Here is a 25417-nt window from a genome sequence, read left to right as displayed (position 1 = left end):
TCAATTTGGGGATTTTTGGCTACCACTAACGAAGGTGTCATTATCCTCCCAAAGTCTGATGAGGAGGCAAGGTGAAAAGAACACAGAGATTTGGTGAGTTAAACTTATAACTAACAGAGGCGCCCATTATTTCACACGATAATTAGACACCCACGTGTTAATCACACGCTGTCTCACCTTTTACATTTGCCAATTACACCATAATTATTCAGTTTTTCAAACCTAATTTCACACAGAGACCAGAAAAGGTCCCCATGCTTCCTGGTTCCAAGAAAGGGAAAGCCAGTCGCTTCAGTCTGTCACACACACACGCACATGCACACACGCACACACACACACACACACACACGCACACGCACACGCACCTGCACCTGCACAAGTGCACACACACACAAACGCACACACACACACACACACACACACAAGTGCACACACACACACTCACACACAGATATATAACATGAATGCACACACCTATTGTCTGAGATTGAGAGTCTGGGTAGTGTGCTGGCTAGCTGCCACATTAAACTGTGTCCTTTCAGCTGTCTACATGTAGCCTGTGTTGTACATTACCGTGGCATATTAGTGTCATCACGGCTTTATAAATACGGTCGCTCTTTCCCAAGCTCTAGGTTATCCTATTACACTTGCCTGTTAAATAGTAAATATCATTTGGCAGTCATGGGGAAATGATATCATGGATGAGAGCTCATAAAATATGAATTGGAATGGCTAAATAATAGACTGAGGCAGAATTGTAACACAGTGAAGAACTTTTCCCCTTTGCAGCAGACAGTGATTGTAAATATTCATGTCTGAGAGTGCAAGAGAATAACTCAAATTGATAGGTGTAACTAATTCCTGACCAAATATTATTGCATTACACACGGTGGAAAATGTTTACTCTTAAGCACTTCTGGGGGAAACACTGTGAAACAATAAAAGCTGAAGTAGTTTTATAGGCCTGCAGTCTACTACACTCATATCTGGGGTTGCTGGGGGAGATGAACCAAATGTTCAGCCGACTTTTTTGGAGGGTTTAACTTCTAATAGCCAAGCGAGCAGTAGACATGATTGCATTTGATCACCTACTTGTGGGGCTTTAGACTGCACCATATTTTGTTTCACTGTCACATTATTTTGTCATTTGATAGCCTGCCATGTGTCCTTGGGCAGTGAACACAGTATCGACGGCTTAGAAATACCAAAGCACCGTAAAACATGTTTACAAGACAAGTTGACTCCATCAAACTTTTTTTTCTTTTTCTTTAATGCATTCCTAAGACATAAAACAATCATTGTTGCATGAAAACATAAATTAAATAAATATCTGCTTTGTCCTCACAGGCCACCGTAGTAGCTGTTTGTGACTGTTGTGTGTGCGCGCAAAAGCGTCCAAAGCAAGTTATGGGACATTAGGTTTTCTGCCTGACTGCAGCCAACATGGATGGATAAGGTACCTCATACTGTTAGTTTAACAGACCTGAGCCATCATTAGTATTCGACTGCAAATCAAAGGAGGGTGGTGGTAGGGGGTGGTGGTGGTGGGGTGGGGAGCAGGCCACTGTGGGCGCTCATGACAGAGTGGATTTTAACAGTAGCTTAGCTGTTTTTGACAAGCGCCTTTGTAAGTAATGCGTCTCCATTTGTCACACGTAGCATCTCATTTGCCTCCGTTTTGCAGATTCCCCGCAGCGAGCCTCAGTACTGTAAGCAGCCTCGTTTGCCTTCCCTCTCCCTTTATCCCACTCTCTCTCTCTATTTTTTCCCTCTCTCTCTCTTGCTCTCTCTCTTTCTCTCTCTCTCTTGTGAAGAATAAAAAATAATAAATCATCTGTTGCAGATGTTTTCATTCGCAGGCTGGTCGGGGCGCTCGTTAATCACACATTATCAGTAGCCATCAGCGGGCCAGGAGGAGAGGAGAGGGAGAGAGCCAGCGCCACCTGCCTCTCCCTACAGAGTGTGTGTGTGTGTGTGTGTGCGGGGCGGGGTGATGGTGGGCACATAGAGGGTGCGTGTGTGGGGTGTGTGGTGGTGAGGGGTGGGGGGTGGGGGGGGCAGACTTTTATTCAGCGCACAGCCCCTGAACCCCCCCCCCCCCCCCCCCCCTTATGAATTGCACAAAGATGAACAGGAATCAAGGGCACCGAGTTAAATAATGCACAGGCACACTAAGTACATTAAGATTTAACATAAATAAAGACCCCCGATGCCACGCATGCCCTCTTCCCCCTGTTTTTCATTAACCTTGTCATGATGAAAGACTAGGGAAAAAGGAGAGATGGACAGAGAGGGAGAGAGAAAGAAAGAAGGACACCCCCAAAGAGAGTGTTATGAGAAAATGGCCCCCCTTTTTTTTCTCTCTCTCCTATTGGCCGCGTCTCGTCCTTCTAGTAGCAGCTAATCGATGTCACTGGGTTTGGAGCTTTGTGGCAGACGGAGAAAAGAGTCATTGTGACATCTGCCATGAAGGTGGGACTTCAAAAGCGACAGGGGACAATGTTTGCCTCACATCTCCGGCTTTGATGTGCGATGATTGATACATCATCATATTGACTAATTGCGCGGAAGTCATATTTGGTTTTGGAGCACGCAGTGGAGCTATCGATCGGCCATCTCTTTAAATCTTGAAGGCTTTCTCTGGGAAAATATCAGAGCCTTTCAAACACTCAATAAAAAATCCATTTTCGAGTCTCTCCATCATCCCCTGATCTTTTCATTCCTTGTTCGGTTCTGTCCCAGCTGTTTTTAACATCGCTGTTTTTTTCTCTACCTCTCTCTCTCTCTCTCTCTCTCTATGCTTCTCACAAAAATTTTGATCATGCCTCCCTTTCATGGTGTTCCAGCCAAATCAACAAGTTTTTCCTTTGAACATTGCCGTCTTTTAGAACATCTGCCCGCCAGTCTGCATTTAGCCGGCCATGGCCATGGGCGACAAACACGTTTGCGTGTGTGCGTGTGTGTGTCTGTCTGTAATTGTGTGTGTGGTGTGTGTTTGTGTGCATTTGTGTGTGTGTGTGTGTGTGTGTGTGTGTGTGTGTGTGTGTGTGTGTGTGTGTGTGTGTGTGTGTGTGTGTGTGTGTGTGTGTGTGTGTATGTGTATGTGTGTGTGTGTGTGTGTGTGTGTGTGTGTGTGTGTGTAAGAATGCACACGTGAGGGCCAGGCATGTTCACCTGGTTGGCTGTGGCCTCATATCAAAGGCCCACCTCACAGCGGCTTGGCTTCCTCACAGAGCACCCCAATGCAGTGTTAAGCAGCACCGGCAGCTGAAGGGTTAACTCGCTCTTTAAAGCCGCTGAAGTCCGGAACCTTGCCTGGCCTTCCTCTCTCTCCACCTCCCTCCCGGAGCCTATAACCCACGAAACAATGGCCTTATCTGCCTGCCTCAACCTTCCCTCTATTCACCCCTAGAGCCAGGGATAAATTTGCATGTCAATCATAGCAGAGGATGACATTTAAAAAGCCTGTAAAAGGACTAATATGAAATCATAGAAATTAATTGCAAACATGGCAGAGCTGTTTCTCTCTCGCTCGCTCTCTCTTTCTCTCCATCTCTCTCTCCCTCTCTCTCTCTCTCTCTCTCTCTGTGGGAATTGAAAATTCCTTTGCATCCTTTTGTGGTGGAGAACTCCCAAAATGCTTCGAGTGAAGGAGTCTTCGTAATTAGAGACACCGTTATCAAAAGACTTGAAGCAGTTTGAAACAATTAATAATACATTTCTTTTCTTTTTTTTTTTGCTTTTTTGCTGTTACAATAAAACAAACAGATAAGACAGCTTCAAGGAATGTTTGAAATCCTCAGATCAATTCGCAAACAGCGGGGTATATTTTCTTCCTATAAAAAGCTTATTACTATTAAATTACTGTCTTAAAAACCCTCTTTCATTTTAGTAAATATAACTTTCTGCATGTTGGGGGGGGGGGGGTATGATTTGAAATGCGCCAGTATGTAAAAAGTGCCTCTTTGATTGATTTTAATGAGGTAAAGAACCTTTTCAGGTGGTGCGTAGCCAGCAGCTAACAGCTGCTCTGAATACCAACATTAGCACGACTCATCCAATGCTAAAGAGGGAGCGCTGAGAAAAAGCTCCACGTTCCTCAAAAAATCATTAAACTTGCATCTCAGCATGTTGCAGGAAAAGAAATGGTAGGTGTGGGGAAGGGAGTGCAGCAGGAAAAGAAAAGACTGCATCAAGGTTAAAGGTAGATATAAAGGAAGAGGTAGAGGCAGGTGGAGGTTAGAGATAAATACAATAATTATTGATTCAAAAGTCGAAGGTCAGTGCTTATATAATCCTCAGTTATAAAGTCAATATAAATAAGAGAGAGAGAGAGAAATGACAGAAGGAGAAAGAAAGAGAGGAGAGAAAGAGAGGGAGAGAGAGAGGGAAAGAGAGAGAGTTTAAAAAGGTGGAGGAGAACGTTCACTGTAACTATTTTATCAAGGTAGCCTTGCATTCTAAAAGCACCTCTGAATGAAAAGGTGGATGTTATCAAACAGCGGCGCTGATAAGCTACATAGCTAAAGAGCATTTGGGGTCAACAAGTGTGCATGGCTGAATGCCTCAGCAGGAGGAGGCACTGGGCAAGGAGCATGTGGAGAGAGAGTGCGCAGGGGGAGAGGCTCCCAAAGGAGGCAGTGGGAGGACCAGCACAGATGAAGGGAGGAGAGAGGAGGAGAGAGAAGGGAGGAGAGAGAGGAGAGAGGAGAGAGGAGAGAGGAGGGAGGAGGGAGGAGAGAGGAGAGAGGACAGAGAGGAGGGAGGAGAGAGGAGAGAGGAGAGAGGGAGGCTTGGATTGAGTGAGGTTGGGCTGGTTTGGTGGGGTGGGGTGGGGTGAGGAAGGGTGGTGGGGTGAGGACGGGGGGTGGTTCTGATGTCGTCTCAGATGGTACAGGGAGAGTGAGGCCACTGGTTCTCCAAGGGCGGTGGGGTTTGGACAGAAAGGTGGGGGCAATTCTGGAAATGCTATTGTTGCCTTACGTCCAGTGATGTCAGTCAGAGGCTGAACAAAAGTCACCATGACGGCCACCAGAGCACGAACAGCAGCATTTCCCAGAATCCTCACCCTCAACCTCTCTCTCCCTCCTTTCCCCTCATTACCTCTCTCTGATGGTGAGACAGCGGTCAAGGGGAGATGGAGGGGGGGGAGAGCATGAGAGAAAAAACAGACAGAGAGAAGACAGCGAGAGAGGATGAAGGAAACACACCGATGCCGATGAAGATGGCTTTGTATCCGTCTTCTTTGAGCGAGAGCAGTGTCATGCCGCCCTGTCCCAGTCCCTTCTCACACTCGATCTGAAAAAGGAAACAAACAGGGCTTTAGAGTGACAGCTGCACAGCAGGTAACATCCAGCAGGAAGAGACACATCGCGAGGAAGAGGAAGAGCTCAAGGAGAAGCGAAAGACAAGGGATATATATATACGCATGCATGCATCTATATGTACAGAGAAAGAGAGGCAGAGGGAGACAAGGAGATGGGTACAGAAAAAAAGGCAAAAAGAGAGAGCTGACAGACTGAAAGAGAAAAAAAGCGAGGGACAGAGAGAGAGAAAGGGAGAAAGGTGGGGGCTTGGATTGGTCAGCGGCTGAATGCATAATGTATCTGCAGTGATACGGCGAGCCTGGGACTCTGTTGCGGGTGAATTTGCGCGCGGGGGGCTGCTGTGCTGGCGTCAGCCCCACTGACTCAGACACTCCATCGCCGCCCCGGCATTAATGTGGGCCCTCCAAAGGTTACGAGCGCCACGCCGTGCCATTTCTGTGTCGCCTCCCGCCCCGGCGCCTCATTCAGCACGCTGCTGCAAACAACACATGCAAATGGCATCAACCAGCCTTCCCGCAAGCCCTTTCTTTTTACACCCCCACCCCCCCGCCCTTCCCACCACTCACTATCCGCTGCTGCTGCCAACCAGCCAGCCAGCCAGCCGCAGCCACTTTGAGCAACTTGGAGAAATTTGTTTCCTGCGCAGAGATGAGCAGGTGTGTCCGGATGAGGACTATCGATTGCCCTTTCTCACCACGGCAGCATTCAGACGACAGACAGATGCGCGGCCTGAGCCGAGGGGTGGGGGTGGTGGAGGATGAGGAGGTGGTGGCGGCGTGGGTGTGTGTGTGTGGGGGGGGGGGGGGGGGGGGTTGAGCTTGCGCTGGTCTGCTTCCCTAATGCAGCTTTTAATTGTTCTTTATTAATGCGGCTGACATTTGGGCTGCTGATCGTCTCGGAGACCTGTCGCCTGCCGCCTGCTTCTGATGAGGGCTCGGGAAACGGGGGAGGCTGGGTGGGGAGGAAGGTGAGGGATGAGAAATAGAGAGAGATAGAGAGAGAGAGAGAGGGGGGGGAGAGGGGGAGGAAGAGGAAGCGGAAGAGGAGAGAAGAGTGAGGGGAGGGTGAGCAGAGGTGGCTCAGCTCTCATTACCTTGACTCCCAGGTCCTTCATCAGATCCACCTCGAACTGCACCACCTCGTAGGGCAGGCGGAACTGAGGGATTTCCGCAGAGCTGCAGAGGGAAAGAAAAAAAAAATGAGAGGAGGAGAAGGAGGAGGAGAGAAGAAAAGAGAAGTGAAAAGGCTCCCTAAGGGATCTAAAAGCACGGGGCTAGAGACAAAAAAAAGACTCCCTGCAAAAAAAAAAAAAAAAAACACACAAAAAAAAAAAAGAGAGAGAAATATTCTCTCTCAACTCATACAAGACCTGTTCATCTCTCTTATTCCATTTGATGTTTGGATGGGGGGGAGCAGATCTCTTTTTCACATCGTATCCCAGGCTGCCCCACCGGGCTCTCAGCTCACTCCATCTCTATTCCCACACGGCCCGATGGGCCTCGGACCGACTCTGGACATCCATAAGTCTCTCCTGAGCCATCAACAGCCCCGGCGCGGCTGGCTTCAACGGCAGCAGGAGCACAGGAATATGTAACTGATAAGGCCCGTCGGGCGCGCTCGGCATTTGAGAGATAAATATTCCCAATTAAGCCGGCCACTCGTTAGTTATTCTGACCTTATACAATGTGCAGCGTATCGATCCAGCCAAGCATGATCAACAATGCCCTTTAGAAGCATTGGCTCCCCCCCTGGTAGGGTGTGCATTTTGAGTATGAGATCTGCACTGCGTCGGCTTAGTGAATTAAAAGTGTGTGGAAGTGGCCTAGAGAAACGGACGGACCACTGACCTCAGTCCACCGATGTACTTCTGTCTCTCGAAGATGGTGACGTCGTCGTAGCCGAGGCGGGCCAGAAAAGAGGCGCAGCTGACGCTGGCCGGCCCACAGCCGATCAAGGCGATCTTGATGTGGAAGGCGGCGGGCATCCGGTCGGGGGGCGGCAGCGACGGGTTGCGCACCTGGGGGATGCCCATCTTACTGAACACCTGTGGGGGGGGGGGGGGGGGGGGGGAGCCAGGATACAGCCGGTCAAAAATCTTGGTTCACCCTTCATTTTCTGTCCTCTTGCTGTTCCTCTCTCATAGATACTAGCAACTCAAAAAGAGAATTCTTAGTGATTCCAAGAATGAGTGATTCTTCCTGTCACAGACCTGTCATTTGAAAAGCTGTGTTTACACTCAACCACCATGTGGCGTGTGTGTGTTCCTCTGGTCTTTAAGAAAATAGCGGGTTGTGCCTGTCTACCGGTTGTGCCTGTCTGTTTGGATGGTGCATTTGGTCATTTCATGGATAAGGTTTCAACTAGTGCGGTCAGTTTAACGCGTTATTAACGGCGTTAACGCAAACCCATTTTAACGCCGGTAATTTTTTTATCGCGAGATTAACGCGATTTATTATTTTTTTTTAGATTAGTAGTAGGCTAACATTACGGTTTGAGTGAATGCTGAGCGCGATACGGCGAAATAGATGATAAAAAGCTTCTGAATGGAAAGTATACTTTTAAAAGTTGTGTTGTGCAAAAGAAGCGAGCTTCACTGTTGTCTGAAAATGTCAACAGGCAGCTGGCTGAAAGCAAAGAAGTAGTAGGCTTACCTTTTATTGGTAACCTAACTGTTACAGTTCATTGTTTCTGAAATAAGAGGCCTGACTGCTATGTTCCCAGCAAACTTGGAAAAAATTAAATATTAAGCCATGGTTTAACTGCACTATAGGCTGAGTCCTTGTTTACCTGAAATGTAAACTTTATCATTTTATTTTGTACCGACCTGTTTGGCAATGTTGGTTTTCAATAAAATAAAACATTTGCATAAAGCAAGCCAATCCACTTTTCCATGTTGATCAGGGCATTCAAATAAAAATAAAATGATGGAAAAAATAAATAAACGAAGCGACATTTAGAATAGATAAAAATGTTCGATTAATCGCGATTCATTTTGAGTTAACTATGACATAAATGCGATTAATCACGATTAAATATTTTAATCGTTTGACAGCACTAGTTTCAACCATGAGTACTCCAACAATTGCAAAGCACTTTGCCACAGTCTTGAGCTACCACTGGCTAGGAGCAACCACAAAGCACATTTGAAAACTAAAACCACGTCAAAGCTGAAGACTAAAAGCCCAGTCTGCTACTCAATCCATAAAAAGACGCCAATGTAATGCATTCTTGTCAAACGGAGATCCTTAAGCGATTGACTATGGACACCACAAGCTGAACAAACGTGCTTTAATGAGCAGCTTTCAGCAATATATCCATTACCACATGTAAAGTGAGGGTACAGGCTCTTTGTCTGCGTAATAAGATTATTGAGATCCATACATAAAAGCTGGCATTGTTGGTACAATATTATGCCTGAGCAGGCAACATTGTAGGTGATATTAATTTATTCATGAGTTTCATGAACTGTGAAACCTAAATTGCTGCATGACAATGCATTTTTAATAATCCCTAAGAGCAGTTTAGAGGCCCTCGCTATTATTCTGCTCCTGCTGCGACTATGAAACAAACAATTCAAATTTCAAATGCAATCTCGGAGTTACCATCCCACCCCCCTCTTCTCTCCTCTAATTGAAACAATGAACCCCATACTACTGGCACTCCAGGAAGTGATTTACAGTACGTGGGGACCCTGATGCACCAACGTGCCTGAGGGCGGCGTCGCACTCCGCCATCGTACGTCAACAGTGTCCGTCAGATCGGAGAGAGACAACAATGAGCAAGAGCGCCCCGCTGCATCCGCAATACACGTCCTTCACGGGATGACGTGCGTCAACACTGTTCGAACCGCTTGAACCAATAAAAGGTCAGAAGCATTTATTTATTTATTTTTTTGCCTCACAATGTCAACTCATCGACCGCCCTGAACTGAGAGCATGATCATGGTCACAGTCAGTAGCAGTGCTCGGCTACTAATGGGGCTTTTGATTGGGCAAACAGCAAACAGAGCCTGTTGTCTGCTACGGGGCCTGGTGTCTCCACTCGCTCGGCAGTGCACCAGTGTGCAGCAGCAGTGGATCTTGGAGGAGGCTTGAGTAGTGATGTCAGCAGTGTTGTGAACCAAAGCCGAACTGCGAGACGCAAACACACCCCGGGTGGCAGACTCTCCTCTCACTATTCGCACACAAGAGGCCCTTCAGACGCTAATGCTCTTAGCCAGCTTGGAGGTTATAAAGGTGAAAAAAGGTGCCACTTTATGTGTGTGTGTGTGTGTGTGTTTTCAATGTGTGTGTGTTTTCAATGTGTGTGGGGGTGTCTGTCATATAATTGAAAAGAGGCATTGACTTTATCAGCCGGTGCAGTGGGGACAACAGGAGGTGCGGGTGAATGGAGCTGGGGTCTTGATAGCCCTTCTTCCTGGGGTTATCTAATTATCAGGCCGATAACCATCCTGACCTTTCACATTTAAGGAGAGGGAAGCTGCCACCTGGATGGAGACATGGAGTAAGGTGAGGGCCGGAGAATGGCAGCTTTTGTAATTGTGCCTTTTATCCTTTATGGAAGTAATGAAACTTCGGCTCGCTGGGGCTCCGGCTCTTGGTGTATGTGCGTGAGAGTGTGTGTGTGTGTGTATGTGTGTGTCTGTCTGTGTGTGTCTGTCTGTCTGTGTGCGTGTGTGTGTGTTTGTATTGTATGTGTGTGTGTGTGTGTGTTGGTGTGTGTGTGTGTGTCCCTTTGCGTCTGTGTGAAAGAGACAGCCTTTTAAAGTGTGTTCGATCAGCCCTGATAGGTAAAGTTGAAGGGGTTTGACAAGAGGCTCTGACAGAGAAGTGCTGTGTTTGGAGTGTTTTCCTTGGCTTGATAATTAAGGCTTACAGTGCGAAAGAGCTGCTCATCACTGCAGAGAGAAGTCTTTAAGGTAAGCCTCCAGACCCTGCCATAAGAGAGACCCCCCCCTGTGGGGACACCATGTCCTCAAATGTTGATTGTAAACACACCATACATTTTTTTGTCAGTACTTCTGGAGTACATTCAGGAAAGTTGAATGCACTGTAAACGCTTCAAACAACATAAATTGCTCGCCATATGTTTAATAAACAGAGAAACCCACACGAGAAGTCCATGAATAAGTTTGGAAGTGACATTCTCTTTGTCCACATAATTTGCGTAGTTAATTAGTCCTCACATATATATTACAGCATGCGGCTGAGGGGAGAGCCAGGCAATCACAACCCCGCTGTGCTTTGCAGCTATACAACATAATCATACAAAACAGAAGCGTTTATAAAAACAGAATACAAGAATGAGGAATGGGGGGGGGGAAATCACACACATGGCTTACAATGGAAAAGCGTGGAGCTTCGCATTCTCCCCCAACCCAGGCTTCGCACCTCTGGGATTTGTAATCTCATATAAAAAAAAATAAAAAAACAGCCCCATTATCCTCTATTCATTTCTCAGCGAGAGTCGACGCATTCTTGTACAATAACATCTATCTGTTCGGCATCGGCAGCAATATCCAACACCCTCTCAGCCTGTTCACCCACCCCCCCACCCTTTACACACACACACAGACACTCACACACACACACACACACAAACACACACACACACACACACACTCACCTCACTCACTCACCGCCCCTCCCACACACCCACTCACCCGGCTCACCTCAGTCCACAAATACCTAGATAGAAGACGAAAGCGCGTCCTCAGCCGTGTCCGCGTGAGGCTGGGGGGGGTCAAAGACGCCAATTGGAGCCCACGCACGCATCATCTTTTGACATTTAATTAGCAGTTACCGCAGGACTGAAAGAAGTCGCGGATGACAATGACACACACACACATACAGTGATTAGCACACAACTAGCGGCTTTGAAAAAACACCTGTAGTAGCAATTAGTGTTACACACACACACACACACACACACACACACACACACACACACACACACACACACACACACACACAAACACACACACACACACACACACACACACAGACACAGAGACATGATCAAACAAATCCAGTGTCTTATGGTTCAAAAACATAAAGCTTCATGGTAACAAAATCTGTCATCTGTGATAACAGACATGGCACCCGAAGAACACAGAGTGGCAGAGCGCAAATCTCCTCTGAAATCCATTTACAGCGAAAGCTGAACGGCATTCCTTTAAGGGACCTCGCTTTGCCGGCACACATTTCAAATGCTCCGATTTTTCTTTTTTTTACCTCCCCTTTTTCTAGGTCTTTCTTTAATAAGATGAAATGAATGTTATTCAACCTTAAGCCTTGTTTTTGGACATGAAAAAAATTCTGTCAGTTCCATTTGGCATCTTAACAGAGTCATCTGGGTTGACTTTGACATCCAGCATGAGACAGTGCTTCTCTATCCCTTTCTTTTGATCTTTTCTTTCTTTCTCTCTCATTCTGTATTTTTTGCATCCTTTCATTCCACAAGAGACAGCATTTTGTCCTTCTTTCTTTTTCTTTCGCCTCTTTCTTCTTCTTTTTTTTCTCCCCCCTCCCCCCTATAATGGTGAATCTGACGTTTATCATGGCGGAAGGCTTGGACTCGTACAATAAACTAGCGGAGAGTTATGAGCGTAATGGGGCTGTATGACAGACGCCATGCGCCCCGGCCCCAGCCACCGCCATAACAAAGAGAGCACGGGCCCCATTAATACTGCACCGGAGCGGCCGCGCGCCACTCCATCACGCCGCGCGGGGAGTAAACACAGCGAGAGGGGGAGAAGTTACGGCCTCCTCGCGACTGAACAGGGTGCAGGGGGGATCGGTGGAAGGGAGGTGTAGCGGGGGTGGAGGTGTGTGTGTGTGTGGGGGGGGGGGGGGGATGACGGGGGGACGGCGGGGGCAAAACGGGCCCCAGGCCCAGGCGCAGGCTTGTGTGGGAAGGCCTTTTGAAAAATGATGGCATTATAACGGCGGCAGAAGCCGCGGCGATATATTCTTTAAGAGCAGAGTGATGGTTTAATAAAAGTGGAATTATAGCAAACACCTTATATGTGGCTCTCAAGTGGTGTCGGACGTGTTATCCCTCAATAGGGTGCACGCGAGTGTGTGTGTGCACGTGTGTGTGTGTGTGTGTGTGTGTGTGCGCACGCAAGTGTGTGTGTGCACGTGTGTGTGTGTGTGATTGCGTGTGTGCGTGTGTGTGTGTGTGATTGTGTGTGTGTGTGTGTGTGCACGTGTGTGTGGGTGTGTGTGCGTGCAGATGTGTTCCCAAGCATGTACGAGTGTGTGTCTTTAATACGAGTACCTGCACATACACTGTAATTAAGGAGAAAACAGCCAAGGAAAGTAATCAATTATGCATTCATGCGTGATAATCTGTTTTCATGGGCACTCGCCGAGCTAGATCCAGCAGCTGCTTCTGATTCCCAGGCACAATCGCTGCGTCCCACTCCCTCTGGCTCAGCTCACACACACACACACACACACACACACACACACACACACACACGCGCACAGGCACACACACAAACAAAAACAAACACACATGTACACACCACACACGCACACATACATACATACATATGGGCACATACACACGCACAGACACAAAGAGAGAGAGAGAGGGAGAGGGAAAGAAAGAGAGAGAGATACAAATGTACATACACACACTCACACAAAACATACACACACAGTTTTATATATATATAGCACATACTGAACCAGACCCTTACCTCCACCACACTATCCCCAGTGCCTGACTACAATGGAGGAAGCAGCATCCTCTGCTGTACTCTTTACTGAGGGTTAAACACACATCAATACCAGTCCTCGGATGTGGATCTCCGAGGCTGAGAAATTACAAGTGCAATTATCCAAGGTGAGCAAGAAAGGGCAACACCACATTGGTGTGAAACTGGATATCGGCACACTGTCTTTATCATGAGGAACCAGGGTGAGTGTGTGTGTGTGTGTGTGTGTGTCTGTGTGTGTTAAATCCACACAACTCTTCAGCACACATCCTTCTGTAATAAATATATGAAATGAAAACAGTAAGACATTTTTAAGGAGAGCTCGGCCTGCATCACTTCTCTTCTCTGTGACTTCTCTGAAATACAATGTAAGCTTCGCAACTAAGAAAAGAGTGTTGAATTTAGTCTATTCCTGACTGCTAACAGCTGCTACCGCAGCTTAATTAATATCGCATACTGTATGAGGAGCTTAGTCATGATCTAGACCGCCAACACATCTGCTTTTGATTCGCATTATGCTTTTTATAGCCGTGTTGCATTGCAGTGTTTCGCTAAGCGAAAGTTAGTATTGTGAAAGTTAGTATTGTTCTGCAGTACCTGATACTGCTCAGCAGGTATGATTGTATATAGTTATATCATTACATGTGGTTATGATCGAGTCGTGTTACAGTCGTATCTCTGTGGTAATGTAGGTTGTCACGGGTAGTTGTAAGTGCCTCTGGACAGACCCGCACTGTCTGTGACTCTGTTAAAACACTGTTTCATCGTGCCGTGGAGTGGTGTGCAGTTGTGCAGTGTCTAATCGTGGTGGGACTCGGTTTTAGAGAAGGTGTGATGTTTTTGTAGTTATTTACCTCGATGGCAAACTGCTGCAGTCCCCCGATGTTGATCGGCCCCTCCTCTGAGGCGTAGAGGTTGCATCCCCCCACACAGAGGTCGGAGGTCGGGCACACCATCCCACACGTCAGGCCTAGGGGGTTATCGGACAGGATGACCTTCGCAGATCCATAGTAGTTCTGCGACAACAGGCGCGCACATATGTTAAAAAAAAACAACGCACAACACAGACACAAAACATGGAGGATTAGTGAAGGCTAGTTCAAGAAACATGCCAAGCTTCCTTTAAATGCTGACTGAGTTAGAGGTGAAAAAAATATGGCAGCTACTGGAAATATACATACCTAACTCTCTAGCTCTAAGAATATGTTTTTTTTTTTTTTAAGAATCTCTAAAATATGTTAAGAGTTAGAGTTTCATGTTTCAACCGCTCCTGCATATGGTGTGCATCTTCACCTTAATGTTGTTGGTGTAAGTTTATGTACTGATGTTTTCTACTGTGAATGTTCACGAGTGCTTGTCTGTCTGTCTCTGTGTACTGTAGGATCGGTAAACCTTGTAGAGCTTAGCTGAGAGTTCTGCCCTGACTGAAAGGCACAATCAGAACTTGACAAAAGGGCTCTGCTGTTGTTGTGTGGATATGAGGATAGAGAGGAAAGGGACAGAACAAGAGGGACAGATGCCACTGGTCTGCCCAGAAAGCCTTGAGTCACACACCTGAGAGGTCATTTTCATACTCGTCTCAATACCAAGTCCACTTTTTCAAAACTCTTCACATAGTGTGCTTTTCAAACCTGGGCACATCAGTTAAGCTTTTGCACAGAATGCACTTTCACCACCAAAACATTTCACACGTCACCCAAAAGTGACTCATGCTGCCATAACTGTAGCAAATGCTCTCTGTCACTCTGTTACCTTGTCACTCAAAATACAAATGACGTAGACAGAAACAAATAAATGCATATGCTATGAGTTGCCATATCCCCTATTTTTGTATAGATTATTATAAAAAAAGTATGCTACCTCTTTACAGTGCATATTGCAATAACAAACAATGAACCATGAATAGGATCTATGCTACAATTTCTGTGGTATACTAGAGCACAACAGAAAGTGTGCAGACACTTTCCAGCACAGTACGTAAGTGAAACAGCAACACATGATACTACCACTAGAAGGCTGCTGTAGCCCTGATGCTGCTCCATGGTGTCCTCTGTATTTGGCGTAAATGTTTTAACAATATGAACTTCACATTTATTGCAACATTCTCCCTTGCCTTGAATATTTACAGAACAATATTTAGCATATCTTATTCAATACAATATCATGGCACCAAAAACTAACTTTTTGATCCAAAGGTTTGCCTGTCACAGTACTGTACAGTAGACACCACTACAGAGCGTGGGTAATTTACTCTCATTTGAGCTACAACGGCATCTACAGTATATGTTCCCTATATGCATGCACTGCAATCCATATAGAGAACATATAGATGCCGTTGTAGCTGAAATGAGAGTAAATTTGACCACTTTGGATGGATGGTAACAAAGCTTTGAGCAAAAAACAAATCAGACATATTTGTCTTATTTCAAGTGAAATGTTTAATTTGTCTGTCAAAATACAGCACATCTCCATCTACAGTGATCTGTTTTGATCAAATCTAAATGCCTGCATTTTGTCTCAAGGTCATGCTTACACATGTTTAGCTCACATAGTCTACTGGTGAATGTGTGAAGTGTTTTGAAAAAAGTGCACTCTGCTCCAACCATAATTTCAAACCGTTTGTAAAGAATTGAGAGAATGGGGACAGAGTGGAAAAAATTAGGTGGCATGACCAAGGCCTTCGCTTGAGAAGCACCTAATAGGGGGGGAAAAAAGCTGAGTGTTTGGCAGCACGTATTACAGTTTGTCTCGCTTGCTAAGACACGCTTAATGAAACTGGGATCCACTTGATCTTCATCATCACCTTCTCAGCACAGCAGAAGTCTTTTCTTGCTAATGCGTTAACACTTTTCATTAGTTTCGCACCTGTTTTACACCTTCTTTCAAAACAGTTAACACAGATCTCACAGAAAGGCCCCAAACTGATTAACTGTGTCAAACAAAAAGGACTTTATTCACAGCTGATAGATACCACTTCCATAATTACAAATCTCTAATGCACCTGTGTGAAACTCCTTTGCACAACTCTTCACTCAGCAAACAGTCCTTATCCATCTATGAAAGAAGAAACCTGTGTTGCTATCATGCAAGCATGGGTCAAAGAGGCCAAAGGGGCATGATGAGAGAACGATATTTACAGTATTCAGCATTTCTGAGTTTGAAAAGTATGGAATAAGTCAAAGGAGTATATCTGATTTTTGGTGAAATTCCTGGTGAAATTGTTTATTTGGTGAAGAAAGAATGCAGTACAAAAGCTGTACCATGTTGAATGTCCGACTCTGTCTAGTGTAGATGCTTGGTGTTGGTCTTACATGTCAAGGACACGGCACAGAAAGCCAACAACTGGCAAGGAAAGAATAAAATAAATTAAGAAAACTCAAAATTAGAAAATTTCTCTTTTTTAAAGTATTTCAACAGGGAATCTCAAAAAAGTGTAAAATGTGCAGGTGTGGAGTGCAGGAGGGCTTGTTATTTCATATCATCTTAGGAGAAAAGAGTATTACATGCTGAGATATATTTGCTTTTCTGGAACATACTATAACTATCTGTAAAGTATGAACAAATGGCACAGGCACATAGCACAAAATAAGGTTGAACCGGCTCATACTGATAGCTGTATTTTGTATTTTGCTGAAAGATTTAAAGAATATATTAATGTGACCACGTTTGAGGGATTTGTCGGATGTTTTTAATGTTTTTATAAGTATTAGAGCATTGTGCAAACAAAATTAGTTATTTTGGTCAGTCAGCAGTTTCAGCCTGTGTGTTAACTGTTCTGACGTCAGAGTGCAGTGGACACATGTTTAAGCAAACGAGAGAAACCGTAAACTTGAATCTGTTCTTCTGTCCACTTCCTCTAACAATGAATCTGTTCTTCTGTCCACTTCCTCTTACAATGCTGCTTGCATACGCAAGGACTCTGAATGAGTGCATGCAGTTTTTCAAAACACTTAACTTTCATTTCAAAGCCTGATAAAATTACTATAGATCGCTGTAGATGGATTTATGCTGAGACTGTATTTTGACAAACAAATGAAACTATACACTTGAAATAATACATTATTCAGATTTTTCTGATCCTGAAATGTGTTCAGTGTTTTTGTTTTCACAGCCTTGTTACCATCTATACAAAAGTGGTAATATTTGGATTGAAATGTATATAGACAAAATACAGATGTAGTTGTCGCTGAAGAGATATTTCCAGTTATGTCATGGGCCATCAATGAGAGAACGTGACCCAAGAAAACTACAGTAAATTAACCACATGCGCTAGTGGTATTTACATTATTACGACAGGCAATCCAACAGGTCGAACAGTTTGTTCTTGTTATTATGATAGCTGCTTGCGGAGTATTTGCGGAGTGTGGGGGTTTTGAAAGGTTGTTTTCTAAAGACTCAAGCTAAGGGACAATGTTGCAGTAAGTTTCATAGTTCATTACATTTGATGCCAAATAGAGGACACCATGGATTAGCATTAAGGCTACAGTAGACTTTTAGTGGTAGTATCTTGTGTTGCTGTTTCACTTACTGTACTAGAAATGATTTTTGTTGTGCTATAGAATCCCACAGAAATTGTAGCATAAAGCTGTCATGAAGCATATTGCAGCATTTCAAAATTATATTTTACAATATGTACAGTAAAGGTGTTAGATCTTTTTCTTGTTTTGTAGTCAAAAATAGAGGATATGGCACACATGACATGCATTTTAAAATGCTTCAAGTTGCTTCTGTTTTTTGTCAATTGTATTTTGAGTGACAAAGTAGTCCTGCTGGTAGAGCACTTTTGAGTGAAGTGTGAAGTGTTTTGGTGGTTGTAGTGCATTTTCCACGAAAGGTTGACTGATTTGCTCAGGTGCGTGTTTGTAAAGCGCACTGTGTGAAGAGTTTAGAAAAAGTGGACAAGTATGAAAATGATTGTAAAACTGTAATATCGTCCGGAGTATCGCTAATGCTCACTGAAAGAGTCAAGAGTTCTCTGGCGTGTTGGATCGTTCCTCTTCAATCTCTATTAGAAATCAAACACAGTACCCTACATGGCTCAGCATTTCCCTGTACCTCTGTAGTGTTGTACGGCAGCACATTATGAGCAAATGACGTGGTGGCGCCAGTCCCATCATTTTCAGAGACTCAAGGCAAAAGGCAAGAGTGTGACACTGAAGTGGCGGCGCCGGCAAAGGAAACTGCAGATAGGAGTCTTGTTTAATTGTGCTGCCCATCACTCAAGTAAGACTATCAGGGGGATTACTTCTGCCCATTAATTAAAAAAAAAAGTCTACAGACATACTTGTGATACATTCTCTCTGCCAGCGCGACACAAAGGGGAAGAGCACGAGTGAAGACACTGTATTTTTTCATATGATGTTACCCGACGAGGCAAATACTCAGTGAAATGAAACGAACGAAAAAAAGAAAAGAGAGAAAGAGAGAGAGAGGGAGAGAGACGACTAAGAATCAAACGAATCTCATGAAATGGGAGTGAAAAAAAATCTTCACTATCTGAATTTTAATGAGTTTCCTTTGCTTTAAATCAAATAAAATAAAGAATGCAACTGATGGGTTTATGATATTTCCTCCCACCATGGGGGAGTGATCAGACTAGCAGTGTGTAAGAGAAGCTCGGCAGAGAGAGAGAGAGGGAGAGAGAGAGAGAGAGACTCATATATCCAGCCCAAATCCCCCTAGTCCAATTTTTAATCTCCGCACACAACACTGTATTACAGTGAGAAGGAAAATACCACGAAATAAAATGAAAATAAGGGGAATGAAATGCAAATATTAATAACAGCGCGAATATTTACCCTTTACGATACCATATACGCCTGGCAAATGTTGTTCCCGAAATGGCTGCTGGTTGCATCAAAGGGATCGAAATGAAAGGGACGTCTCAGAGTTAACACATTAAATGAAACTTTAACTTTAAAGGATTTTGATGGTGGCTCGAGAGCAACGTGTTTAATGAAACCTGACTGAAGTACAGTACTGAATTGCTGAATTAGTGCAGGGCTGGGTGTGTGGCTTCTGATTTTCGAAAAACATCTCAAACGCCATCACTTACATTTGAGTCTTCGAGGACTAAGAGGAGGAGATCATGATCAGACGTGATGTATGTCAAACCTTAATGACCACACTCTCTCTGCTTTCTCCTCAACAAGGACTAACCAGAAGCCTGAATGAGCATAATTAGAGTCTCCAGTGGAGATATGCTGATCTCTGCATACAGATGGAACTGTGGGCAAAGGCTTTCTAAGGGGGGGTGGGGTGGGGGGGCACTTCATGGCATTATTAAATGATTAAAACATTATCTCACTCCAAAATAGTATACTGTTCTAGCCTAATTGGTCATATGTTCAGAGCATGGAGTAGAATGTAGTTCTCATGGGTATGCTTTGTGCATTTCCATCCTAAATCTAATGCTACAGATAATTGGCATACTCTATATCTCATCATTGAGATGCTCACTCACACCAAAATCTTTTTGGCTAATTGCCAGCTACAAAATCTTCTATATACGTAATATATACGTAATACGTATGCACATGATAGCTTTTCACTTTATGATATGATGTATGATGATATGATATGACTTTATAATTATCTTAAACATGTGTATCTTTTAACTGGAAAGAGTAAGAGATGAGATACTACAGCACAGCTCCAGCTCCAGTCACAGACACATCCTCTCAGCGGCGGCGGCAGTCACCCTGTTTGCGATGCTGGTGATGAAGGCCTTGATGTCCAGGTTGGTCGGGCAGCTCTTCTGGCAGGGAGCGTCCGCGCATTTCAAGCACCTACCAATACAAGAAGAACAAACTGAACCGAAACAGAGAATGACGTGACAGATTAAAACATCCAATATTGTCCTGCAACCCCTTGACATATGTGCAGTAGGTATTGCATTTGAGGGATGTGGGGGGGTAAAGCACGGGAGGTGGAGCTGAGGCATCTGTTTAAGAGGCTGGCTTGCCCTTTCCCTAATGTGAGGCCTGCATCCATCAGAGAGGAGGAGGATGAGGGGTATAGGAGGGGGGGCAAATAATGTTTGTTGCTCCCCAGAGATGTGCAGCCGGCTTTTGATTGTGCAGACGGATGTCGTCACCAGGGCGCCGCTGACAGGGAAGACGCATGAAGACACCATATTGGTGACAATGACATACCAATTTTAAATGATGAATAGGATCATTTAGGGGGAAGGCAAATTAAATATTCATGTACAATCAAAATGGATGTGTCTTGTTTGCCGGTCTCAATCCTGTGTGTGCACGCGTGTGATTGGGGCATGACGACAAAACCTGGACTGGGGTGGGGGTTTTGAGAATGTGTGTGTGTGTGTGTGTGTGTGTGTGTGTGTGTGTGTGTGTGTGTGTGTGTGTGTGTGTGTGTGTGTGTGTGTGTGTGTGTGTGTGTGTGTGTGTATGCATGTGCCTGCACCGCCAAGGGAGGAGGTCCTTGCTCTCAATTCTTGTTCACCGTCATTATTATCCATTAAAAAAAAAACACACCCAGCTGTTCTAAACGTTGTCTGCTGATCATCTCTGATGATATACTGCTGAATAGAAGAATGATACTCCTCTACAGAAGGAAGAAAAAAGAGAAAGGGGAGGGGAAGGGAGGGGGAGATGAGAGGGGGCATAACAGATAAAGAAGAATGAAGAGATAGGCAGGAAGAAAAGAGGAGAGGAACAGCAGAGAGAGAGGGAAGAAAACAAGAGAGAGAGAGAGAGAGAGAGAGAGAGAATATGAGGGAGAGAGAGAGAATGAGAGAGAGAGAGTCATTCAGTAGCCACACATAAAAAAGAAAAAGAGAGATGGGGGATGGTGTGAGGGTAACTGTAAAGTCTGTCTTCTCTCACACACACACACACACACACACACACACACACACACACAGACACACACAGACACACACAGACACACACAGACACACACACACACACTCGGAGAGAGAGAGAGAGAGAGAAACAAAAAGAGAGGGACAAAGAAAGACTCTGCAGCTGGACGCGTGTAACAATCCCATCTTGCAATTCTCTAAGCTCAGTCCGGACTAAAGTGCACCGGCCCGCCATTAATACCACTTATCAGGCTGACAGGGGAGGTAATTACCCCGGAGCGCCGGCCAGGTAGACTGGCAGGGACGCCGGCTGGCCACTGCACAGGACTGCACAGCCGCCCAATGTTTTATTAAACCTGGGTGGCTGATCATCAAGTGACATTACTGTTGACTCATTTTTTTTTTATTTGACAATAAATTATCCCATGGCCCAAAGCATAATGGATATTGCAGTTCTTTGCCCAAGAAGAGGGGAGAGAGATAGAGGAGAAGAGGGGGAGGAGGAGGAGAAGAGATGAGATGGAAGACGGGAGGTGTGGTGGAGGAGAGGCGTGTGTGTGGTTCAGAGGCATAAGTGCTCGGTGGACGCAAAACCGATGCCACGCCTGTTATCATAGCTTAGTGTAATTGATACAGTGGCCGAGTGCTAGTGGACATATAGCCTACCTCTCTCTTTTGTTCGCTCTCTCTCTCTCTCTCTCTCTCTTTCTCTCCCTCGCTCATGTATGAAATAATATATGACATGATATCGATTGTGCAGGTCTGTTTAACCTAACTGGACCTCATTAAGGACCATTTCGGTATTAGGTCACTTTAATTCACATTTAATTGCTCCACTGCCTCTCACAAAATAACCAGTGATGCAGCAAAGGCATACAGTACGACTGACCCCCCCCCCCCAAAACCACCCACCCACCCACCCCCAACCTCCCCACTACACTGGAGCTATGTGAGGTGAGAAGTAAAAAAAAAAAATTAAAAAAAAAAACAGAAAATGGCGGGATGGAGAGAGAGAGAAAAGAAAAAAAAAAGTCGGTGTAAAACAACCTATTCCCCACCCTGTCACAGCATCCCCTTGCTGAATTCCCACAGACAGGAAGTCCATTGTCTCTGGGTTTTTTTTCCTCCCCTCCTCGCTCTCCTTTCTCTTCTCTCCTCTCAAGGTAACATTAAAGACACACAGGATGATACAGACACATTATTGGGGGGCCTTCATCTATCTCCCGTGGCCAGCAGCTAGCGTGCTTAGCGAATGTCAACAGAAAATAATGCACACACAAAGGCAATCTTATTTGTTCAAGAATTGCTCTAGGTCACAGCAATTCAGCCGGGCATAGCCTTCACTGCAATTGCACACACACACACACACACACACTCACACTCACACATACACACACACACACACACTAAAAGCTCAGTCTTCCTCTGAATTCACCACATTAGGTACAGTCCTGCCGCTTCTGCAAACCCATAATACCACAGCACAGTTGATGTTTTTCTTTCTTTCCTTGGAAAAAAAAAAGAAAAAAAAACTTTCTTCTCCACAAACAAAAAGGGAAAAAGAAAGCAACACACCCAATAAGCTCAAAATGAAAGAGCTGTTGATTAGCCAAACAGCACAGGCTGCAATTCTTCCCCCTCCTCTCATCCTTCTGTGCTCGCTGCGAATAATGAAGCCATTTAAAGGGTGTGTGCAGCGACTGTACTCCGCCAGCATTATGAACTGGCCTCGGAAAGTGCGCAGGTAGCTAATCTAGTAATTCACCTGTTTCTGTTATTATGGAGCCAAACAGCAGAGCAATGGGGGGAAAGCAGCAGGGTTTTCATTAAAAGCACAGCCCTCCGAGCCTCTTTGTTTAAACGCTTTTCTCCGGCATGAATTAGTTAGACTTTAATAATATGAGAAAAAAATAAGTAACAAACACACTATTTTAATGCTCTCCCACGAGCAATTTTTAGTACTTTCGAAGGGAAAACTACAGTGCATCGAGGTTGCAAGTTTTTAAAATAGACCTGCATATTTTTAGCAAAAAATCAATGGCCACCCCCCCTTGATTAGTCACGCTATTGGTCTTACAGCACTAATGAGCCACAGTGTTTGCCTTTGCATCACTTTAAAGATCTGAAGTCGATCCTGAATTGGCTCCTGAAACATCTTTTGCCTGCATCGTTTGTGTCAGCATGCGGTGGCTGCGGAACAGTGCCACTAAAGAGAAGCGACACTCGTTGCCGGAGCGACCGCCCCAGGTCTCAGGCCCCAAGGCCTCGTGTTACTCAGGGAAGAGATACATAAGATAATTAAATAGATGAATACCGGAACTCTAAGCACTCACAGTTGTATATGGAACAATTACGGTCATCATGGGAGGTTATGACGTAGTAAATTACTGAGGCTTACAGAAACATAATTGTTAATTAGCCATGAAATGTAAAATGTTGTATTGTATGAACAGTCTGTTGCACACTCATGTGCACACGCAAAACTGAATCTTGGCTAAAAGTGCATTCAGGCTGGAGATGTATCTACTTATCACTAGTTCTTTTCCATATTTTAAATGGTCAAAATTGTTCCACGATCAAAGGGGTTAAGTCATAAATCCAGATAGGAGCGTTTTAAAAAAATAAACAGTACATTCAGTTTTTTTCTTTTCCTTTGTTACTACGTCTGTTACTTTGACAGACGAGCCAACATTAGCTACCAGCACACATCCACAAAATCTAGCTAGATAGGGAGTAGTTGGACTTGGAGGACCCTCTGTCCTCAAAGGTTGAAAGCTGAAGTGTACTATGGCTTATTCTGTGGAGTGCAACACTCGTTGAATCCTTTTGAAATAATGGTGAGTGCAAGGCTCATTTTTCTACTCGTGAATCAATGGCCAGGGTGCATCACAAGGACATTGCCTCCATGTTTGTGCTACACTTGTACAAACATTAGTTTACATTTCTGTGCCTGTGTCTGTGTCTGAGTCTTTTTCTCCACATTACTGGCTCCACAATGAGTCTCAGCACAATGCTACCGGTAATGGTAGCTGCAGTTATGTTGTGTTGTGTGTGCATAAAAATGTTTAGACTATATAGCTATGGTGGGTGGGACGTGTGTGTGTGTGGGAGTGGGGTGTGTGTGTGTGAGGGGGGCGGGGGGGGGGGGGGGGGGTATGCATTTTACGACAGGGCCAAGCATAGCTTTGTTCCCTCACTGCTTTCTGTCAGGCTGCACTCTCCAGTCTGCCAAGAGATAAGTGTATGCAAATGCACTAGACAGAACAGCCTGGAAATATCCTTAATGGCTACATCGCCGCAAAAAAAAATCTCCTGGGCAATGAGCATCAATTGAAAGCCCTCTTTTTGGTCAACATGCTGGTGCAAAGTCAAAGAATTTAGTTGTTCACTTTGTGCTTTCACATGACATCAATCTAATCGGATGCGTTGAGACCTTTTATTCCTTGTATTTCTGCCTTCAGTTTTATGGGAGAGACTTCAGAGAATACAAAGTCACAAAGGCAACTCTCTCAGAAATGGAAGACTGCAAACAGGGTAATTGTCGAACTTCTACATCCACATTCTTGTGCATCGTTGGCGTTTATGTATGCAACTATAGTCCCATTAAAACATTTACATAAGCACAAATACTAAAGATTAAGCTTGAAAAAAAAGCACACACACACACACCCACACACACACGCACACACGCACACACGCGTGCAAAGGGAGAGAGAGCAGTACATCAATATTTCATTTTAATTGCGTTTAATTCACATACATGTAAACGCCAACAGAAATGCACATGTATGGCCTTGACCTGGAGTCAAATATAAGCGTTTGAGTGACAAGGAAAAAAGGGGAGGAATTCATTGTTGTGTGCATCTGTGTGTGTGCGCACGGGTGTGTGTGTGTGTGTGTGTGTGTGTGTGTGTGTGTGTGTGTGTGTGTGTGTGTGTATGCTTGCTTAATGATGTCAGCACGGATCGGGGGAGCCTGGCGGGAAATCGTAGGCAGGTGAGCTGAGATTACAGCACCGCCGCCCTCGCCGAGGTTGCCACAGGAACCGTCAGGAGCTGTCAAAGCCGCCCTGCTGAGGGCCGCCCAGGGATCAGGGGCATGAGCGAGCAAGCACACACACACACACACACGCACACAGGCACACACACACACACACACATACACATACACATACACATACACACACAGGCACATACACACACAGGCACATACACACACACAGGCACATACACATACACACACGCACACACACAGGCACACACACACACACGCACACAGGCACACACACACAGGCACATACACACACACGCACACAGGCACACACACACACACACACACACACACAGGCACATACACACACACACACACACACACGCATGCACCAACATACTTGCACTTCCGCGCTCTCTCTCTCTCTCACACACACCAACACACACACACACACACACACACACACACACACACACACACACACAGTTAAGTGTGTAAATGCACAACACACATGCTAACACACATTCATATACACAAGCGTGGGAT

At 45.0% G+C, this 25417-nt stretch overlaps 1 protein-coding gene across 3 annotated transcripts in view; it reads right to left on the bottom strand.

The window, feature by feature from the left end:
• Positions 1-25417, bottom strand: part of dpyda.1 (dihydropyrimidine dehydrogenase a, tandem duplicate 1) — a 149662-nt gene that overhangs the window by 90421 nt on the left and 33824 nt on the right. For all 3 annotated transcript variants that reach the window (XM_031583900.1, XM_031583901.1, XM_012815221.2), the window contains exons 4-8: positions 19754-19841; positions 13908-14069; positions 7175-7371; positions 6421-6502; positions 5211-5298 (exon numbers count right to left, since the gene is read on the bottom strand). In XM_031583900.1, coding sequence (XP_031439760.1) covers positions 5211-5298; positions 6421-6502; positions 7175-7371; positions 13908-14069; positions 19754-19841 — 617 coding nt within the window. The remainder of the gene's footprint in view (positions 1-5210; positions 5299-6420; positions 6503-7174; positions 7372-13907; positions 14070-19753; positions 19842-25417) is intronic.

Source organism: Clupea harengus, chromosome 17 (genome assembly GCF_900700415.2).
Source record: "Clupea harengus chromosome 17, Ch_v2.0.2, whole genome shotgun sequence".
NCBI lineage: Eukaryota > Metazoa > Chordata > Actinopteri > Clupeiformes > Clupeidae > Clupea > Clupea harengus.
This window is presented reverse-complemented; position numbering and strand designations above follow the sequence as displayed.